This window comes from Ursus maritimus, unplaced genomic scaffold (assembly GCF_017311325.1).
Source record: "Ursus maritimus isolate PB19 unplaced genomic scaffold, ASM1731132v1 scaffold_32, whole genome shotgun sequence".
Lineage (NCBI taxonomy): Eukaryota > Metazoa > Chordata > Mammalia > Carnivora > Ursidae > Ursus > Ursus maritimus.
The window spans coordinates 11,741,757-11,762,270 of NW_024425786.1; the positions used below are offsets into that span (position 1 = coordinate 11,741,757).

Below are 20,514 nucleotides of genomic sequence, written 5' to 3' on the forward strand. Positions count from 1 at the left end.
AAAGCAATTTTAAAAAGTAAGAGCTTTTACTATAATGGTGGATATGTGTTATTATACATTTGTTCAAATCCACAGAATGTACACCCTAATGTAAACAATGGAATTTGGGTGATGATATGTCCATGAGGTTCACCAACTGTAACAAAGGTACCACTCTGCTGGGGGATCTTGATAGTAGGGGAGGCTGTAGATTTGGGGAAGACGGGGTATATGGGAAATCACTGAACTTTCTGCTAAATTTTGCTGTGAACCTAAAACCACTCTAAAAAATACATGCTATCTTTTTTTTAAAGTGAGAGCTTCATGTTTCTGGAACAATCTATCTTTTTAACACATGAAATGATTATCTTATTTCAAAGAGCAACATTTTGAATGAAGAGTACAACAAATTATGTTACACTTTGAAAGAACGTATCATTTTTTTTTTTAAAGATTTTATTTATTTATTTGACAGAGATAGAGACAGCCAGCGAGAGAGGGAACACAAGCAGGGGGAGTGGGAGAGGAAGAAGCAGGCTCCTAGTGGAGGAGCCTGATGTGGGGCTCGATCCCGGAACGCCAGGATCACACCCTGAGCTGAAGGCAGACGCTCAACGACTGCGCCACCTAGGCGCCCCAACCCCTCTCTCTCTAATAAATAAATAAGTCTTAAAAAAAAATGCAATGACACTGATTAACTGCTATCTATTAATTAAAAATACAATACACCTAGTAACTATAACATTTAGCCAAAGTTGAAATCTTGATTAGAAAATAGTAGAAAAACAGGAGAAACTCATTTTTAAATGTAAAAGATATGCATTGAGCCTGTACTGCTTACGCTAAAATTAAGCAGTAAATGCTTGCACAATCCCACATTTGCCACAACTAGCTACTTTAAGAAACAAAATGATATCCTCATAAAGAACATGGACTCTAAAGCTAGACTGCCTGAATGTGAATCTTTGATCCCCCATTTACTACCTGTGTGACCTTGGGTAAATTACTTAACTATGCCTCACACTCCCTTTCTTCACCTAATCCGCATTATGCTGTGAGGACAGGAAAGCAGTCACTATACTGTCCAACAACAGAAAGAGGTATATTAACATTCGCTATACTGTTCGTTCGTTACCCCATATCCATCCTTACTGTGCCAGTTCAAGAACAATACAATTTACCAGATCAACTCTAAGAATATGCAGAAAAAGAATCTGTTTTAAAACTGCAAGTTGGATCAAATATCACAAAATTCAAGCTATTCATAAGACTAACCAGGATTAAGAGAAAAGGAAAATGCACAGAGTTAATTGTCTCACACTAAATTTTAGAACCACAGTACATTTACGGGAGAAAGGGAAAAATGAAATTGGGAGTTCAAAAATAAATCATTAAAACATATTTTAAATAAATAAATAAGCCTTTCCACTGTCCACAGTACCTTTGATAAGTCGATACCACTGTTTGCAGACAAGGGCTGCAGTTTTGTGCTCCTGGTATGGTGAAAGAAAGGACAGGATATACTCCAAAACCTCTTCTGGCAGTTCAGACATGGACCTGTTATGTCTCGTCTCTTCGGCCTCCAGCGCTGGGTGGGGCTCCTCATCCTGCTCCATTGTCCCTTCCAGCACAGCTTCTTCCTGGTCCACAGCCATGAAACTGTCATCTTCACTGTCCGAGGAGCTGGCCATGACATTCCACTCAAACAGCTATGCTGGGAAATGAACAAACATCAGTATACACTGTCAGAAGCTCTGAAACAACTCAGGCACACACATCCAAGCAGCACATGCTTTTAGACTCTCCATATGAAATCTGTTCCTTAGCACTTTCCCACACTAGCTGTGAGCACACACCCCCCATTTGACAGGTAGAGCTCAAATACCAAGCCCATCCCAAATATCTAACAAATCCCTAAAGACTTCTGATTGTGAAGACAGTTCTGTAACAGCTCCTCTAAGGCAAGTTTCTGACTGACAGACTGCAAAGGGGATAGCAACTAGACTCCCTTGGCATGATTCAAGACCTCAAACTTCAAGAGAAAAACAAACTGTGGGTCCTATAAAGAGTAATAACATTCTGAGGATGTGGATTAAAAAAGTTTTTCTAGCTTTTAGGCAAGACAATTCACTTAAAAGGAAAACAAATGTTCCAGGAATAGGCTTAACTAGCTAAAATACCATATATAAGGCAATATTTATATTAGAAAGCATCAAAACAGATCCAGGGAGTAAAAAAACAGAAACAGTATATATGCCCATCAATAACAACAGATAAACTGTGGTATATTCACACAATGAAATTAACACAATGGAATACAGCAAAGAACTACAGACACCCACACAGACAAATATCTCAAACCTAATACTGAGTAACAGAAGAGTACACTACTACATGACCATGTTTATATCAAATTCAAAACTAGGCAAAATGAATTCATGCTACTGGAAGCAAGTGCTGCAGCAGTGCTGGTAAGTTGTTTCCTGATTGGGTAATGGTTACATAGCTATGTTCGGTCTGTGAAAAATCCAAGATGAGTATTAATGTTTAATGCACTTCTTTCTCTAAAGCTTACCAAAATAAGCCATTATCAACAGTTACCTCTCATGAAGGTAATTAATTTTTAAAAATCAGGGGCACCCAGGTGGCCTTCAGCTCAGGTGGGATCGAGCTCCACATGGGGCTCCCTGCTCAGTGGGGAGGCTGCTTCTCCCTCTCTGCTCAGCCACTGGCTGGGGGCTGCTCCAAAGCTGAGGCCCACCCTGAAGGGACTAAGGGATTTCTTTAGTATACTCCTTACAGATGGGCAGCAAGTCCTTTTTTTGAAGGGACATCTGAGTTCATTTTCTTATTTTCTAATACATCTATTCCCCTTGACCATACACAGCTACCCAGATCATTCACTACACCATCATCTTAAAATTTCCAGCGTTCTCTCTAACACTGATTCAAAGAATAAAAAATAATGGGAAGAGAGGAGTAATCTTGAAGTATACTTGGGGCTTTGAGAAAGACCTGAAATGTTCCAGGGGTGCCTGGCTGGCTGTCAGTAGGGCACGCAACTCTTGATCTTGGAGTTGTAAATTCGAGCCCCACATTGGGTGTAGAGATTAATATATATTATATATAATATCATATATATATAATAATTATATACATAATATCAAGGGGGGTGGGGAGACCAAAGAACAGAAACTTCCCCCCTCATTTCTACTACTCCTGTAATTTATAAACGAATTATGTACAACATCTTGAAAACTCAAAGAATGATCACATTAAGGAAAATGAAAACATGAATCAGCTCATGAAGCCGCTCACTTCCAAGAAACTCATCTATCAAATTAGCTAATAATACTGCAATGTGTCCTAGCAAAGTGGCTGCTGGAATCCTGATGATCGTGAACAATTGGTGGCTAACTGGAAGTAGAGTAGCCTAAGTCCTCCTAGCTGGGGGAGGAGGGACAGCAGCAAAGGGAAGGTGGCGCAATCCCCTCCTTTCCCCAAAAGTAGAGCACTGTTTACTGTAGATTTACTGTAATTCTATTAAGTGATCCTAGATAGTTAACCCCCCACCTTGGGTGAGCTGTTTTTCCACGCGCTTAACTCACTAGAGGAAGGCCTTTCCATTTCTAGCCCTAACTCTTAGCCTAAAGAGTAGTCACATAAAATATAAAACAAAAATTAAAATTTTTTTTCTGGCCAAAAAAAAGGCAGCCTTTACTACTGAGGAAAAATTACTTGCCATATTCCCTCTTACTCTTTCCCCTCCAAGTTATCATTTCTCACTTCACACTGGCTATCTTCCCTAATTTATTGACTTTTTCATATTTTTAATCCCACTCAGCTCTGAAATTTACTAGGGAAAAGAGGCCAAAGAAACAGATTCCTTGAGTCTGGCTGCATCTTTCACATTTGAATTACACACAGCATCTTGAATACAGTTGTTCCTTTACTCAACAGCTTGACAGATTGTGAGGCTGGGGTCTGCTTCAGAACAAACTCAATCAGTGAAGGCTGCAAGAACTTATTTATAGAATACTATTTTTTTCCCCAAGCAAAAGAAATTTGTTTGGCCCAATAAAACTACTTCTTACTCTCTTTCCAAACCTTCTCAAAGTAACAATTAGCAAGCAAATGTAAAGGGACTCACACTTTTGTAATACCCAGTTTTAAGTAGTTCTCTCATTCAACCATTTCCCTGTCCACAAAAGCACCAAACCTGATGCTCCTGAGGGCATGTTTGAGAACTTGGCCCTGAGCACAGATGCCAATGAGAACACACAGGGATGGGCTCAGATGTGATTCCTCCATATTACACGCCCAGTACCAATTTGCACAGTCCCTCATTTTCACTTCCATGATTAGGTAATGAAATCATCACTCATATTCCCACAGGATATGGAGGCATTCTGAAACAGTTTTTGTTTTCTTCATGCCAAAAGCCGCCCTACAAAACAATTTGCATGTAATTGTTATTAACTCACTGAATGTGGTTTTCATGAAATCTTTTTTTTTTTTTTTTTCAAAATCTTATTTCTTAAGTAATTTCTACACCCAATACAGGGCTCAAACTTTTAACTGCGAGATGAAGAGTCACACCCTGTATAGACTGGGCCAGCCAGGCACCCCAGTTTTCCTTAAATCTTTATTTTTTTTATTTTTTAAAGTACTCTCTACACCGAATGTGGGGCTCAAACCCACAACACTGAGCTCAAGAGGCACGCACTCCACCGACTGAGCCAGCCAGGTATCCCACTGACTGAGCCAGCCAGGCGCCCTATCATGAAGTCTTTAAAATATCCTCACGCTTCACATTTGTGTTAGACCTTTTTAGTTTCTCTAAGTTTTTGGAAGAAACCGCAAACTAAAGTCAACTTACTGGAATCTGAAGTCCTTGAAGGCAGAGACCATGTCTAGCCATCTTGTCTTGCTAGAATTTAGACATGTAAATGAGCACAAGGTTTACTGAAATTTCTACTCACACCACCCTGGTGCTGACTTTGCATTATTTCATACTAGAAATTACATCATCAGTACATCTGAGAATAGCAGACCCTACCCTTATATGTCACTGGATGCTGCCAAGATATTTTATTGATCAGAATGAACATACCTCTCTGGCTCCTTGAATTTTGACCTTTTAAGGTGTACACTGGCCTGAGAGTCTGTGCCAGATTCCAGAGCCATACCCAATGACCTTTGGCTGGGTCAAGATGGGTGGTACTAAAGAAACCATTTATTTGGTCCAGTAGTATTACTACTATACTATACTATACTATACTATACTATACTATACTACACTATATATAGTATGCTGTGAGACTACACCCAACTAAATACAAATCACTTTTAAAAATCCAAATACATTGGGGCACCTGGCTGGCTCAGTTGGTAGAGCATGTGACTCTTGATCTCAGAGAGCTCAAGTCCCACACTAGGCACAGAGCTTATTAAAAAAAAAAAAAAATCCATATACCTTGCCCATCTGAAGTATAAATTAAGGTTAAGATTTTGAGACAGGGAGGGGCGCCTGGGTGGCACAGCGGTTAAGCGTCTGCCTTCAGCTCAGGGCGTGATCCCAGCGTTCTGGGATCGAGTCCCACATCAGGCTCCTCCGTTATGAGCCTGCTTCTTCCTCTCCCACTCCCCCTGCTTGTGTTCCCTCTCTCACTGGCTGTCTCTATCTCTGTCAAATAAATAAATAAAATCTTAAAAAAAAAAAAAAAAGATTTTGAGACAGGGAGATCTGGCTACTGTTTCTACCTGTAACACTGTGTGACCCAGGATAGGTCACATAGAACGACATGCGAAAACCTCTTCACCCCTAAGCAATGAAAATTCCCTAACTACTTTATAAAGATTCTGTAAAAGCAGCAGATATCAACAAACTACTCTGAACTCCTTGGAGGAAACTGATTAACTTGTGAAGAGTTAAAATCAATTCACAGAAATTCAGGATGGGAATGAAACTACTCTGTTATTCATGTACAAGTTTTTTACCAGATCCTAGTACAATATTTGATTAACTGTGCCTTTGATTTCTGTACAACTAGACATCTGACAATCCTCTTGGAGTAAACATGTCTTTATGAAAATCAAAATATATTTGACTTACTAAAAGGAAGCTGAAGATTTAAAATGCAATCAAGATTATTCTTCACAATTTCAAAAAGCTAAAAAAAATGCAGTAAGGGAACCTCTCACTGACAGTAAGATAAAGCACTGAGACTTCCCTGAAGAACATGTGGCTGGATTGAATGCAAAAGCACCCACAGTCATCCCTCAACATGGGGCTTCTGAGGCTTCTGGAGCCAAGCAGCAACCCTGCACAGATGTCAACATGAACTCATGAAGTTACCCACCTCGGGAGCACTCATGTGAGCAAAAAGGTATTAAATGCTCCTCTTAAAAATATAAAATACTATTAAATGAAGACCACAATATGATTCAATCTAAGATGATAACAAGCCTTCTTATTAATATACCACATTATAATTTATAAATTATACATATACATTTACATATACATTTATACATTATAATTGTACTAAGTCAAATGAAAAAGTTATAAAAAATGGTAAAATATAAATTTCTACCTTACTTCATGAGTTCAACAAATATCAGTGGGACATTTACTGTATGTGAAAATACTGTGCTTACATCCCATGGGAGTTAAAAAGAAGAGGACATGCCAGATGCCTGGGTGGCTCAATCAGTTAACCATCTGCCTTTTGGTTTTGGCTCAGGTCATGATTTCATCGAGGACCGAGGGCTCCGCACTCAGTGGGGAGTCTGCTTGAGGATTCTCTGCCTCTGCCCCTGTCCCCACTCGCACGCATGTTCTCTCTCAAATAAATAAATCTTAAAAAAAAAAAAAAAGAGGATATGCCATTATTTCCTCTCGGGGACATTAACCTGGTAAGAGCCAAAGACACATAAATAATGAATACCAACACAGGACAGACCTGTGGTGCAAACAAGGAGCTTTAGCAGTTCAGGGAAGGAGGAGATGGCTTCCACCTAGTCTGAGCAGGAAATTACACAAAGGCAAGCATTTCAACATTGAAGAATAGGTAGCATTTCAGAGAATGAAATGGGAGAAGGTGGAGGGATAAAGATCTTCAAATTACTATCTCTTGAAATGATATTCTTTGCTATTTACAGAATTACCTTTAGGACAGAGGGTAAAAAACTATTTTTTACTCAATGGGTGTTTTACCATTTGCACACACTACTTAATATTTTATCGGCATTAACAGAAGCTCATAATCTGGAGACTCCTTAGTTCCTGACAGTCAATGTTTTGACAAAGTCTAGAAATAGAATCATTTGGCATAACTACTGTTGCTATTAGCAAACTGTGAGCTATTTTGACAAGCAAATTCAGAGAGCTTTTCTATAAAGCATTCCAAACCCAGTAAGAGATTCAGCTGCAGTTTTTTCTTAAAAGTGGTTAACTCATCAATGTGTTATCAAATTAAGACTCCCTTTAATGAAATTGAGAAAGTAGTTTGCCAAACTATCCACTTAGTATACACTTTTATTCTTTACAATGACTGATGTTAAATGAAAGCACTTTATGACTTACAGAGTAGCAGAAATGGACCAGTTCTCAGGGCATTCTCCACATTCATATGTAGCAACCAAAGGATTTGTTATAACTCAGTACATGGGCAAGAAAAATGTGCTGGTTTCATGTCATGAACGGAAATACTCTAGGTTCTGATAATTCTATATGGAGGAACTACACATTCTAGGTTCAACAAAATGTTTCATGTGGTAGAAAGAATACAACATAATTTTTTAAAAGATTCTTTATTTATTTATTTATTTATTTATTTATTTATTTATTTGACAGAGAGAGACAGCCAGCGAGAGAGGGAACACAAGCAGGGGGAGTGGGAGAGGAAGAAGCAGGCTCCCAGCAGAAGAGCCTGATGTGGGGCTCGATCCCATAACGCCGGGATCATGCCCTGAGCCGAAGGCAGACGCCCAACGACTGAGCCACCCAGGCGCCCCAGGATACAACATAATTTTAATACCCAAATTTATATTTTGTGAGAACTTGAATGTTTAGATTTTTTTTTAATTTTTAGATTTTAAGAGAAGACAGTGATAATGTACAAAGTACAGAATAATTAGAATTGCAATAATTTAACATATAACAGTAATTTTAAACAAAAGGCTTTCATTTGAAGTATAGTATGAATCAGACAGGAGTTACAGGAGAAAAAAGGTGCATTAAAGGGTGCACTATTTTGGGTTTGGAATTTTTTTCCCTCTCAAAAATAATTATTTAAGGGCACGTGGGTGGCTCAGTTGGTTAAGTATCTGCCTTCGGCTCAGGTCATGATCCCGGGGTCCTGGGACTGAGTCTCACGTCAGGCTCCCTGCTCTGCAGAAAGCCCGCCTATCTTTCTGCCTCTCTCTGTCTCTCATGGATAAATAAAATCTTTAGAAAATAGTAATTATTTAAGAAAGAAAAATGCAAAGGGGGCAAATAACCATACTGTAACAGTAGTAAACTGTATTAACTCAAAACTGACTGCATCATGCTATAAAAATGCTCAGAACATACTCTCCCCCTACGCTTTCACCATACTAAGTACCTGCCTGCAGTACTAGGTATTACTACACTGCAATTGTCTGTCTGCCTCTTCCTTCCCCTTAGTGCACAAAAGAAAATTATATTTTCTGCATCCATACAAGAGCTCAGCAAAAGGCTGTTGAATGAATAAACAAATACAACTTTATGAATTCATTTTAGAGTCAACGACAAAACCTAAATGTTAATTCCCACATATTCTAATGGAAAAAAAACCAAACTTCATATCAAAAAGTAAAATAAAAAAGAACCAATAAAAACAGAGTTCAGATAACTAAAAACTAATAAAACTAGAGGATGGAGGGTAAAAACAGGCATGAAGAAGTGGGAATTTTTATTCTTAAATTAAAAATGTACAGTATCTAAGCAAATCATTACTACTTTTAAGATGTTCAGATTTTCCTGCCATTATGTACCTCCCTTCTGACAACAAAAGAGGAGTGTGCAAAAACTGCTGCCGGCCAGGATTCTCTCAGCCTTTTGTGGAAAGATTCTATCACAATGGTTCCCAGACTTATGAATTTCACATATCAGCAATTTTTTTAGACTGACATAGGGTCAACAAATTTTATTTTCCCAAGTAAGGACAAGGAAAAAGAAAAAAAAAAAAAAAGACACCACACACACACAAATCCTACCATTTAAATATCATAGCTTCACAGAGGAGATTTAAAAACCTGAACAAGGTAAAAGATCATAATCTTTCAATAAAAGCTTTCCCCTCCAAGAAAGGAAATCTTACACACATATATGCACACACCCTCAAGACAATGAGGGTGAATGAGTATTTTTGGGAACCACTACTATGGCATGATATTTCATTTTAACACTTTGCTTTATAGAAAAAAATACCCCATACTTAGAATACGTTTTAATCTGAATTTTATTTTTTATTAAGTTTTTAATTTTAATTCCAGTATAGTTAACATACAGTGTTATCTTAGTTTCAGGTATACAATATAGTGATTCAACAATTCTATGCATTACTCAGTGCTCATCATGGTAAGTGTACTCTTTAATCCCCATCACCTATTTCCCCATCCCTCAACCCACCTCCCCTCTGGTAACCATCAGTTCGTTCTCTATAGTTAAGACTCTGTTTCTTGGTTTGTCTCTCTCCCTTTGCTCATTAGTTTTATTTTTTAAATTCCACATGAGTGAAATTATATGGTATTTGTCTTTCTCTGATTTATTTCACTTAGCATTATACTCTCTAGCTACATCCATGTTGTTGCAAATGGCAAGATTTCACTCTTTTTAATGGCTAAATATTATACACACACACACACACACACGCATACACGCATACACGCATACACCACATCTTCTTTATCCACTCATCTACTGATGGACACTTGGGCTGTTTCCATAATCCGGCTGTTGAAAATAATGCTTCGATAAACATAGGGGTGCATGTATTCCTTTGAATTAGTGTTCTGGTATTTTTGCAGTAAATACCCAGTAGTGCAATTACTGAATCACAGGGTAGTTCTACTTTTAACTTTTTGAGGAACCTCCAAACTGTTCTCCAGAGCGGCTGCACCAGTTCGCATTCTCACCAACAGTGCAAGAAGGTTCCTTTCTCCTTCACATCCTCACCAACACTCGTTGTTTCCTGTGTTTTTGATTTTAGCCATTCTGACAGGTGTGAGGTGATAGCTCATTGTGGTTTTGATCTGTATTTCCCTGACGATGAGTGACGTCGAGCATCTTTTCATATGTCTGTTGGCCATTTGTATGTCTTCTTTGGAGACATGTCTATTCATGTCTTCTGCCCCTTTTTTTTCTGCCCCTTTTTTAACTGATTTGGTTTTTGGGTGTTGAGTTGTATCAGTTCTTTATATATTTTGAATACTAACCCTTTATCGGATATGTCATTTGCAAATATCTTCTTCCATTCAGTAGGCTGCCTTTTAGTTTTGATGACTGTTTCCTTTGCTGTACAGAAGCTTTTTATTTTGAGGCAGTCCCTGTAGTTTATTTTTGCTTTTGTTCCCCTCACCTCAGAAGCCACATCTAGAAAGATGTTGCTGCTATGGCTGATGTCAGAGAAACTGCTGCCTGTTCTAGAATTTTTATGACTTCAGGTCTCCTTGACCCATTTTGAGTTTACTCTTGTGTGTGGTGTAAGAAAGTGGTCCAGGGGCGCCTGGGTGGCTCAGTCGTTAAGCATCTGCCTTCGGCTCAGGGCGTGATCCCGGTGTTCTGGGATCGAGCCCCATATCAGGCTCCTCCACTGGAAGCCTGCTTCTTCCTCTCCCACTCCCCCTGCTTGTGTTCCCTCTCTCTCTGGCTGTCTCTATCTCTGTCAAATAAATAAATAAAATTAAAAAAAAAAAGTGGTCCAGTTTCATTCTTTCGCATGTATATGTCCAGTTTTCCCAATATCATTTGTTGAAAAGATTTGTCTTTTTTCCCACTGCAATATTCTTTCCTCCACTGTCAAAGGTTAATTAACCATATAATTGTGGGTTTGAGTTTTTTATTCTGTTCCATTGATCTATGTGCCTGTTTTTGTACCAGTACCATACTGTTTTGATTGCTATGGCTTTGTAATTATAGTATCATGTCATCTGCAAAGAGGGAAAGTTTTACTTCTTCCTTACCAATTTGGGTGCCTTTTATTTCTTTTTGTTGTCTGACTGCTGTGGCTAGGACTTCCAGTACTATGTTGAATAAAAGCGGTGATAGTGGCCATCTTTGTCTTGTTCCTGACCTTAGGGAAAAAGCTCTGTTTTTCCCCGTTGAGTATGATGTTAGCTGTGGATTTTTCACATAAGGCCTTTATTATAATAGTTGAGGTATGTTCCCTCTGAACCTACTATGTCAAGGGGTTTTTATCAGGAATGGATGTTATGCTTTGTCAAACGCTTTTTCTGCACCTACTGAAATGATTATATGGGGGCTTTTTTTGTTTGTTTTTTGTTTTTTTCCCCTAAAGATTCATTTATTCCAGAGAGAGAAAGAGAGCGTGCGTGCACGCTGGGGGAGGGGCAGAGGGGGAGGGAGAAGGACAAGCAGACTCTGGGCTGAGTGTGGAGCTCGTAGCAGAGCTTGATCCCACGACCTGAGCAGAAACCAAGAGCCTGACACCCAACCAACTGAGCCACCCAGGCACCCATTTTTTGTTTTTAAATATGCTCCACTTAAAAGTTTCCCGATGCAGGGCTTGAATTCATGACACTGAGATCAAGATCTGAGCTGAGATCAAGAGTTGGGTGCTTAACTGACAGAGCCACCCAGGCACCCCATGACCATGTTTTCTTCCTTTCTCTTATTGATGTGATGTATCATGCTGATTGATTTATGAATATCAAACCATTCTTGCATCCCAGGAATAAATCCCACCTGATCGTAGTGAATGATTCTCTTAATGCATTGTTGGATTCGGTTTGCTAGTTTTTCGTTGAGGATTTTGGCATTATGTTTATCAGAGATATTGGCCTATAGTTCTCTATTTTTTGTGGTGGATTTAACTGGTTTTGGAATCCGGGTAATGTTGGTCTCATAGAATGAATTTGGAAGTTTTTCTTCCTCTTCTATGTTTTGGAATACTTTGAGAAGAATAGGTATGAACTCTTTTTGAAATGTTTGGTTAGAATTCACCTGTGAAGTCCCCTGATCCTGCACTTTTGTTTGTTGTTCCCATGTGGGGGGAAGGAGAGACTCTCCTGAGTGAGGAGCCTGACCCAGGGCTTGATCCTATGACCCCGACCGAGATCATGACCTGAGCCGAAACCAAGAGTCAGATGCTTAACTAACTGAGCCACACAGGTGCCCTGGGTTTAAACATTTTAAATAAATATTGCTAATTCAAATACATTCTTGAACTTTTTCTTCTTCTGTATGAACTTCTCCTTCTGAAAGAAATACTTAAACAAGTATTTACTTGTATAAAGTAAAATGAATTTGTTAAAAAAATTACTCCTTCCATTGAAGTAGATCTGCAATGGATAAGTGAACCAGAAAGCTGTTAGCCTTTCTTAAAACTAAAGCCATGAAGTGGTGATTGCTTTAATCGATCCTTAATGCAGGGGAGACTTAAGTTGTCTTTATTATTTCATTCTTTCTACTGGATCTTGAAGAGTTTGCTAGCTTACATAATTTTGGAATGAAGTTTAGACTTATTCTTTTTTTTTTTTTTTTTGGTTGTTTGAAAGTAGCACAAAATAGTGTGAGAGAACCTGATGCTTAAAACTTTAGCTTCTATGGAAAGTTTTGAAACTGTATGGTATGCTTATAATACTCCCAATAACAGTAATAAAATCTAATGTATTTGATTGCAATTTAAAAGAAAAAAAAGTGCTATGGTTAAATCTTATTAAAAATACAGACCTTCAGAATTTAGTGGGGAAAGCACAAGAGTTTAAAAAAATTGTAAATTAAAAAGCATTATGAAAAGAGCATCTAAGATATCTTTTTAAGATTTATTTATTTGAGACAGCACGCAAGAGGGGGTGGAGAGGGGCAGAGGGAGAGGGAGAGACAGTCTTAAGCAGACTCTGTATTGAGGGCCAACGCCGAAATGGAGCTTGATCTCACAACCCTGAGATCAGGACCTGAGCTGAAACCAAGAGTTGGACACTCAGTGAACTGTGTTACCCAGGTTCCCCAAGAGCAGCTAAGATATTTCAAAAGAAATCAGGTTGCATTCATCTTGCATGTACTCTTGCCAGTAGCCATCATTCCCTCTGTTTTTGTAGCATTAGGAAATGGTTTCCCAGCATACTGGAAACAGCTACCTTTGTTAAAAATAAAATTTACCAAATAAATAAATAAATAAATAAATAAATAAATAAAATTTACCACCAACTGAACAACCTACTAGAAATGGATAAACTCCTAGAAACATGTAACCTACCAAAACTGAAGCAGGAAGAAATAGAAAAATTTGAATAGATCATGGAAAATGGTATGGTAGTTCCTTAAGAAATTAATCAGAATTACCATATCCTGCAATTGCATTTCTGAATGTGTACCCAAAAGAACTGAAACGACAGAAAGAGATTATTTGTACAGCCATGTTCACAACAGCATTGTTAACAATAGCAAAAAGGTGGAGATAACCCAAACATCCATCAGTTGATAAATGGATAAACAAAATGTAGTATATACACACAATGGAATACTATTCAGCCTTAAACAGGAATGAAATTCTACACCTGCTATAACATGAAGAAGCCTGAAGACATTACGCTAAATGAACTGGCCAGACATACAAGGGTAAATACTGCGGGATTCCACTTACGTGAGGTGCCTACCATGGTTAATAAATTTAGACGCAAAACAGAATGGTGGCTGCCAGGGGCTGAGGGGAGGGGAGAACAGAGATGGGTATGGAATTTCAGTTAAGGAAGATGAAAATATTCTGGGATGGATAGTCGTGATAGGCAACAATGTGAATATACGCAGTGCCATTTAACTGCAACTTAAAAATTATTAAGATGGTAAATTTTACGTATATTTTACAATTTTTTTAAAAAACTGTATAGAACACGGATGCACAATTCAAAAGATAGTAAAATGAACCACTGTGTACCCACATCCAAGTTAGGAAATAAGACATGACCGGGATATCTAGCCTCTGTATCCCCCTCATTATCATCCACCTCCGACTCAACCAAAAGTAATCGCTGTGCTATTTTATCACTCTCTTACTTTTCCTTAACCTTTACCACATAAGGATATGACAAAGAAATATATTCCTAAGCAATATATTGTTTAGCTGCTGGATGTAGCTGTAGTTCATTTTCACTACAATGTAAAATTATTGTATGAAGACATCACAATTTATCCATTCTACTGTTGAAAGAAATCAGTGTCTCCAATGTTTGCTCATATGAAATAACGAGCATTTTTTAAAAGTTTCTGTAGATTAGGAGTTGCTTTCAAACTTTCCTGACAGCAAACACAGTAAGAAAATACATTTTATCTCACAAATCAGTTCACCTACAGATACAGATATATAATTGGGAATAAGTTTCTCAAACTAATACCCTTACAATGAAGTACACTAATATTTTCTGTTGTATTTAACACTTACGCAAACTGTTGGTCAAGTGCCATTAAACTGCCTTCATTCTTACTACGGGGCTACAAGCCATAAATTGAAAACAATGCTCTAGAATACACGCTTCGGAGTGAAATGTTTAAGAGTGAAATCACAGGATGTAGGTACAGGCATGTACATCTCTAGAGGTAATGTCAAACTGTCTTCCAAAGTCATTATTCCAATTTACACTCCCACCTACAGTGTATGCAACAAGTGATTTCAATTTAATTTTTTTATTTATTGATTTTTCAGTAATCTCTATATCTAACATGGGGCTCTAACTCATGACCTGAGATCAAGAGTCGCATGCTCTTCCAACTGAGACAGTCAAGTGCCCCAATTTGATTTTATTTTAAAATCATAAATGAGTTTTAAAAGTTTATCAAATGTTTTTGCTGCAATTATTAAAATATATGGTTTTCTGATAGTTTATTGAAGTAAATTATATTAATTGCTTTACTAATGTTAAAATAAGCTTGCATTCCTCAGATAAACTGAACTAGACCATGATTTATTGTATTTTTTATAATGCTGGATTCAGTTTGCTCATGTTTGGTTTAGAATTTTTGTATCTATGTTCCTGAGAGAGACATGGCCTATAATTTTTCTTTCTTGTATTGTCTATCTCTGGTTTTGGAATCAAAATCATGCTAGTTTTATAAAATGATCTGGGGACTGTTCCTTTTCCCCCCATTATCTAGAAGAGTTTAAATAAAACAGGAGATTATCTGCTTGTTGAATATCTGGCAGAATTCACTTGTAAATCTTATAGGCCTAGAGTTTTCCTTGTAAGATTTTCCAGATTTCCCTGGATTCCATTTCTTGTGTCATAGGACTACTTGAGCTTTCTGGGTTTTTTTTGTTGTTGTTGTTGCTGTTGTTTTTTTAAGATTTTATTTATTTATTTGACAGAGAGAGAGACAGCCAGTGAGAGAGGGAACACAAGCAGGGGGAGTGGGAGAGGAAGAAGCAGGCTCCCAGCGGAGGAGCCTGATGTGGGGCTCGATCCCAGAACGCCGGGATCACGCCCTGAGCCGAAGGCAGATGCCTAACGACTACGCCACCCAGGCGCCCCAAGCTTTCTGGGTTTTTTTGAGTCAATTTTGTAAGTCCTATCTTTTTCTAGAAATGTACACTTCATCTAAGAGAAAACATACGAGCCAGAATCAACTACAGCTTTCATTACCCATAGAATTTAAACAGACTATTGACAAAACACAGAAATGAACTATACAGATGTCATCTAAGTAATTGGTAAATACCCTTAAACAAGGTGTATATATACACTGAAAACTTTCAACCTATGATGAGCATCTAACTTTTTCTAATCTTCTAATCTCCAACAGATGTCCCTAAAAAGTCCGTTCACTTACACAGCCCTCATCTTTCTGTGACCTGCTCCTAAATTCCATTTTAACTTCCTTTCTTCCCCATTACATGGTACACTACTTGAGAAAAGAGGCCAAGTCATGTTCATCTCTGTAACATCTGGCACATTAGTAGGTACCTTATCAATATAAAAACTTTTTTTTAAAGATTATTTATTTATTTGACAGAGAGAGAGTCAGTGAGAGAGGGAACACAAGCGGGGGTAGTGGGAGAGGAAGAAGCAGGCTCCCAGCGGAGCATGGAGCCCGATGTGGGGCTCGATCCCAGGACTCTGGGATCACATCCTGAGCTGAAGGCAGACGCTTAACGACTGAGGCACCAAAGAGCCCCTAAAAACTTTTTTTTTTAAAGATTTATTTATTTTGGAGCGAGAAAGAGAATGCAAGCAGGGGGAGAGGCAGGAGGGAGAGAATCTCAAGCAGACTCCCCACTGAATATGGAGCCTGACATGGGGCTCAATCCCAGGACCCTAAGATCATGACCTGAGCCAAAATCAAGGGTTGGATGGTCAACTAACTGAGCCACACAGGCACCTCTAAAAACTTTTTTAATGAATGAAGATCAAAAGGTCCCTTACTGAAGAGGTTAGTGTTACTCCCCTTAGCTTGCCACTCTTAAGGTATTTAGTGGTGAAGGTGAAGGACTCCTATTGGATTGTTTCACATAGCCCTCCTTGTGACCAAAAGCACAAAATCCGTAAGACAGTTTGCTTATTTGGAAGTAGAACATAAAACAGGTTTTCCTTCAGATAAAGTTTTGAACTGAAAATAAATCTTCATTTACTTGCTGTACCTAACTTCTAGCTAACCAAATGAGTTAACCCCCTAAGAATAAAACTATAAAATGAACAATAAGGATAACACCCAGAAACAAGGGTAAAAGTGCCAAGATATTATTCAATGCCAGATTTTGAATACCTGGATTCTTTGGAGATAACAACTATTCTTTATGAAAATCTGCACGTTAGATTTAGGGGCTTAGCTGATAAAAAAAAAAAAAAAAAAAACACACTANNCAGGCACCTGACCCCAAATCACCATCTTTTTTTTCTTTTTTTTTTTTTTAATTTATTTACTTGAGAGACAGTGAGAGAGCATGAGTACAGAGCGGGGCGGGGAGCAGAGGGAGAGAGAGAAGCAGACTCCGCTGCTCAGAGGGGAGCCCAACATGGGACTTGATCCCAGAACCCTGAGATCATGACCTGAGTTGAAGGCAGCCACTTCACGAACCAAGCCACCCAGATGCCCCCAAATCACCATCTTTTAATAGTGATAAGTCCCAGAAGAAAAATATTAAAAAGCCCAGTTTTGATCACATTTTTAGACAAACTTAAGATCTTCTATTCCTTTGGGAATTTTCTTGAAATGATAAACACACAAAATACTGAGGAGGAAGTCATCACCCTCTGTTAGGGACTGAATGTTTGTTCCCCCTCAAATTCATACGTTGAAGCCCTAACCCCAATGGTATGTGGAGATAGGGCATTTTGGAGGTAATTAGGGTTAGATGGAAGTCATGAACGTAGGGCCCTTAATGGGATCAGGGCCCTTATAAGACGAGCCACCAGAGAGTTTTCCCTTTCCCTTTCCCTTTCCCTCTCTCCCCCAGCCTCCAAAGAGGTCACGTGAGCACACAAGCAGATGGTATGCACTTACAAGTCAAGAGAAAAGGTTTCAGAATGAACACGACCTTACTAGCACCCTGATCCTGGACATCTTAGTCCGGAAATATGAGAAATACGTTGCTGGTGTTTAAGCCACCTGGCCTATGGTATTTTGTCTTGGCAGCCCAAGCTAGGACACTCTCCTTCCAAACACCTCATAAAAAAATGCTAACATAAGTACATAGGAAGTAAGCCACAGTGGATTTATAGCACAACAAACTAATATATTTTTTTAAGATTTTATTTTTAAGCAATCTCTACACCCAACATGGAACTCAAACTCACAACCCTGAGATCAAGAGTTGCACGCTCCACCAACTGAGCCAGCCAGATGCCCCATTAAACTAACATTTTAAAGAAAGTATAGAGGGCACCTGGGTGGCTTAGTCAGCTAAGCATCTGCCTTTGGCTTAGGTCATGATCCTGGAGTCCTGGGATAGAGTCCCACATCAGGATCCCTCTTCCGGGGGGAGTCTGCTTCTCCCTCACCCTCTGCCTCCTCCTCCCTGCCCATTCTCCGTCTCTCTCTCGCAAACAAATAAATAAAGTCTTGTAAAAAATAAAAGAAAGAAAGCATATAGGATGGGTTACTGTTTAAATCTTATTACCTTTAATATTTAGTCACTTTTGATGCAGCATATTTTTGCCTTAGAAAAGATCTATTGATCTAGCGATGCCCTTTTATATTGTGTTCCTTTGTCCGCCCAGAAAAGTTACTGATAGGGGCGCCTGGGTGGCACAGCGGTTAAGCGTCTGCCTTCGGCTCAGGGCGTGATCCCGGCATTCTGGGATCGAGCCCCACGTCAGGCTCCTCCGCTGGGAGCCTGCTTCTTCCTCTCCCACTCCCTGCTGTGTTCTCTCTCTCGCTGGCTGTCTCTATCTCTGTCGAATAAATAAATAAAATCTTTAAAAAAAAAAAAAGTTACTGATAAATTGACTGATTCTGGGATAACAAATAGGTATGGGGAGGGAGAGAAACAAATGAAATAAAAATGTCACTGTCCCTCAGCCACCTTCAGTAAAATTTGCTACATATACTGAGAGTTTTGTTTATACTTAAAAATGATATTGCCTGACTGGCTCAGTAGATGGAGCCCACGACTCTTGGTCTCCAGGCTGTGGGTTTGAGCCCCAGGTTGGGTACAGAGATTACTTAAAAATAATACCTTTTTAAAAAAATGACATTGTACTTACATGTTAAAATTTTTAAATTTTAGGAAAACAGATAATAATAATTATTATATAATAAATTTTAGGAAAGCAGATAATAATAATTATTATATAAATTATATAATAAAGAAAGATCAAATATACCCAAAAAAGAGCATTTATGGAACAGATAAAAAGACTTAATGGATTAAACTTTGATATGTCACCTGGACAGAAAGTAAATAAAGTTATCCTCCTGGACCTTAGAAAATATATCTTATTTGGTTTAATTCTTCCTATAACAATATGATAATGAATAAAATTACCAGACAATAGCTGCCAAAGCATTCCAAGGATTTAATAAGATTAACGTCTCTCTCTCACAAATTTCAATTCAGTCATTTTGAGCTACTTGTTCCTGTAATAGACTCAGCTCTTTTCCTATCTCTGGGCTTTCCTCTTGCTGGCTACCCCGCCTTCCTAAAATACGCTTCTCCTACTTGCCAGCTTGGCAAATTCCTACTTGTTATTTAAGAGTTATCTCTTTTGTGAGGTGCTCCCATCCCCTCCAGCTCATTAAGTATTCCTTCGGGCCTTCTATTCATTTTGTATAGTATCTTCATTATCTTAGAGCTGTATAAATATTTGTTGCGTTAGGTGGCCTACAAGACCTAAGCCAACATTAGATAAATAACACAGATAGTTCCCACTTTTCATCACTACACAAGTTCCAATTCTACTCATTAATAACTTGCCTAATTAAAAGCCATATTTCACTTCTTATTGCTATGGTTTCCAATAAAGTCCAGACAAACGCAGCAGCATAAAAGGTAATCAGGATTCAACATACAGCCAGAATTCTGCTTTCGGGCAGACCATGTGCGTTAAGATAGGGTGTGTAGGACATGTGAAATGACCAATGCCAACCGCACTTTTGTATGTGCTGCATCTTACTGTACTTCAGATGGGTAATATGATGCCTGGAAATCTTTAACACCCTAATTTAAATTTAAGAGTCCACATTTAAAAGGATGGAGTCAGGAAAACTGATTTCCAACTTTGATCTTCTTTAAATTTGCTGTGATCTGAGGGAAACTGATTTTGCATACTGTAACAATTAGCTGGTAAAAAAGAAAAAAAAATCCACCAGAAATTTCAAATGGGGCATTTTGTATCATTTCTATGAAAATAAGTGAAGACTGTGCAGAATATAAATGTATTCAAAGAAATCTCATTCATATTGAATTCAGCTAAGGCACCTGGGTGGCTCAGTCAGTGAAACGTCTGCCTGTGGCTCAGGTCATGATCTCAGGGTCCTGGGATCGAATCCTGCATCAGGCTCCCTGCTCAGCGGGGAGTCTGCTTCTCCCTCTACCCTTACCCCGTGCTTGTGATCTCATTCTCTCTCTCACTCGCAAATAAACAAAATCTTTAAAAATATATATATTGAATTCAGCTACCAGACAGAAATATGCGAAGGCAAAATTTTGTCCTTACTTAAAATTGATTCTACAGACAAAACTAATGCCCTCAGACAACACCTTACTGGTGTCTGGAGTCAAAGGCCAATTGTATGGTCTGTTCTAAACAGCTGACTTTTAAATATTCTTTAAAAGAAACCCACAAGAACATAATATAAAACAAAATAGTCCTAATTTCACTGCTTCACTGTACTTC

The 20,514-nt window shown here is 38.5% G+C and overlaps 1 protein-coding gene across 2 annotated transcripts in view; it reads right to left on the reverse strand.

Annotated features, from left to right (window-relative positions):
* The window catches only part of FBXO42 (F-box protein 42), a 92,497-nt gene that overhangs the window by 42,570 nt on the left and 29,413 nt on the right, over positions 1-20,514 (reverse strand). The window contains exon 2 of one of the 2 annotated variants that reach the window (XM_040645835.1): positions 1,421-1,688. In XM_040645835.1, the coding sequence (XP_040501769.1) occupies positions 1,421-1,670 (250 nt within the window). In that variant the 5' untranslated portion in view covers positions 1,671-1,688. Of the gene's footprint in view, positions 1-1,420; positions 1,694-20,514 lie in introns of both variants that reach the window. The other variant, XM_040645833.1, reaches the window with a different exon arrangement.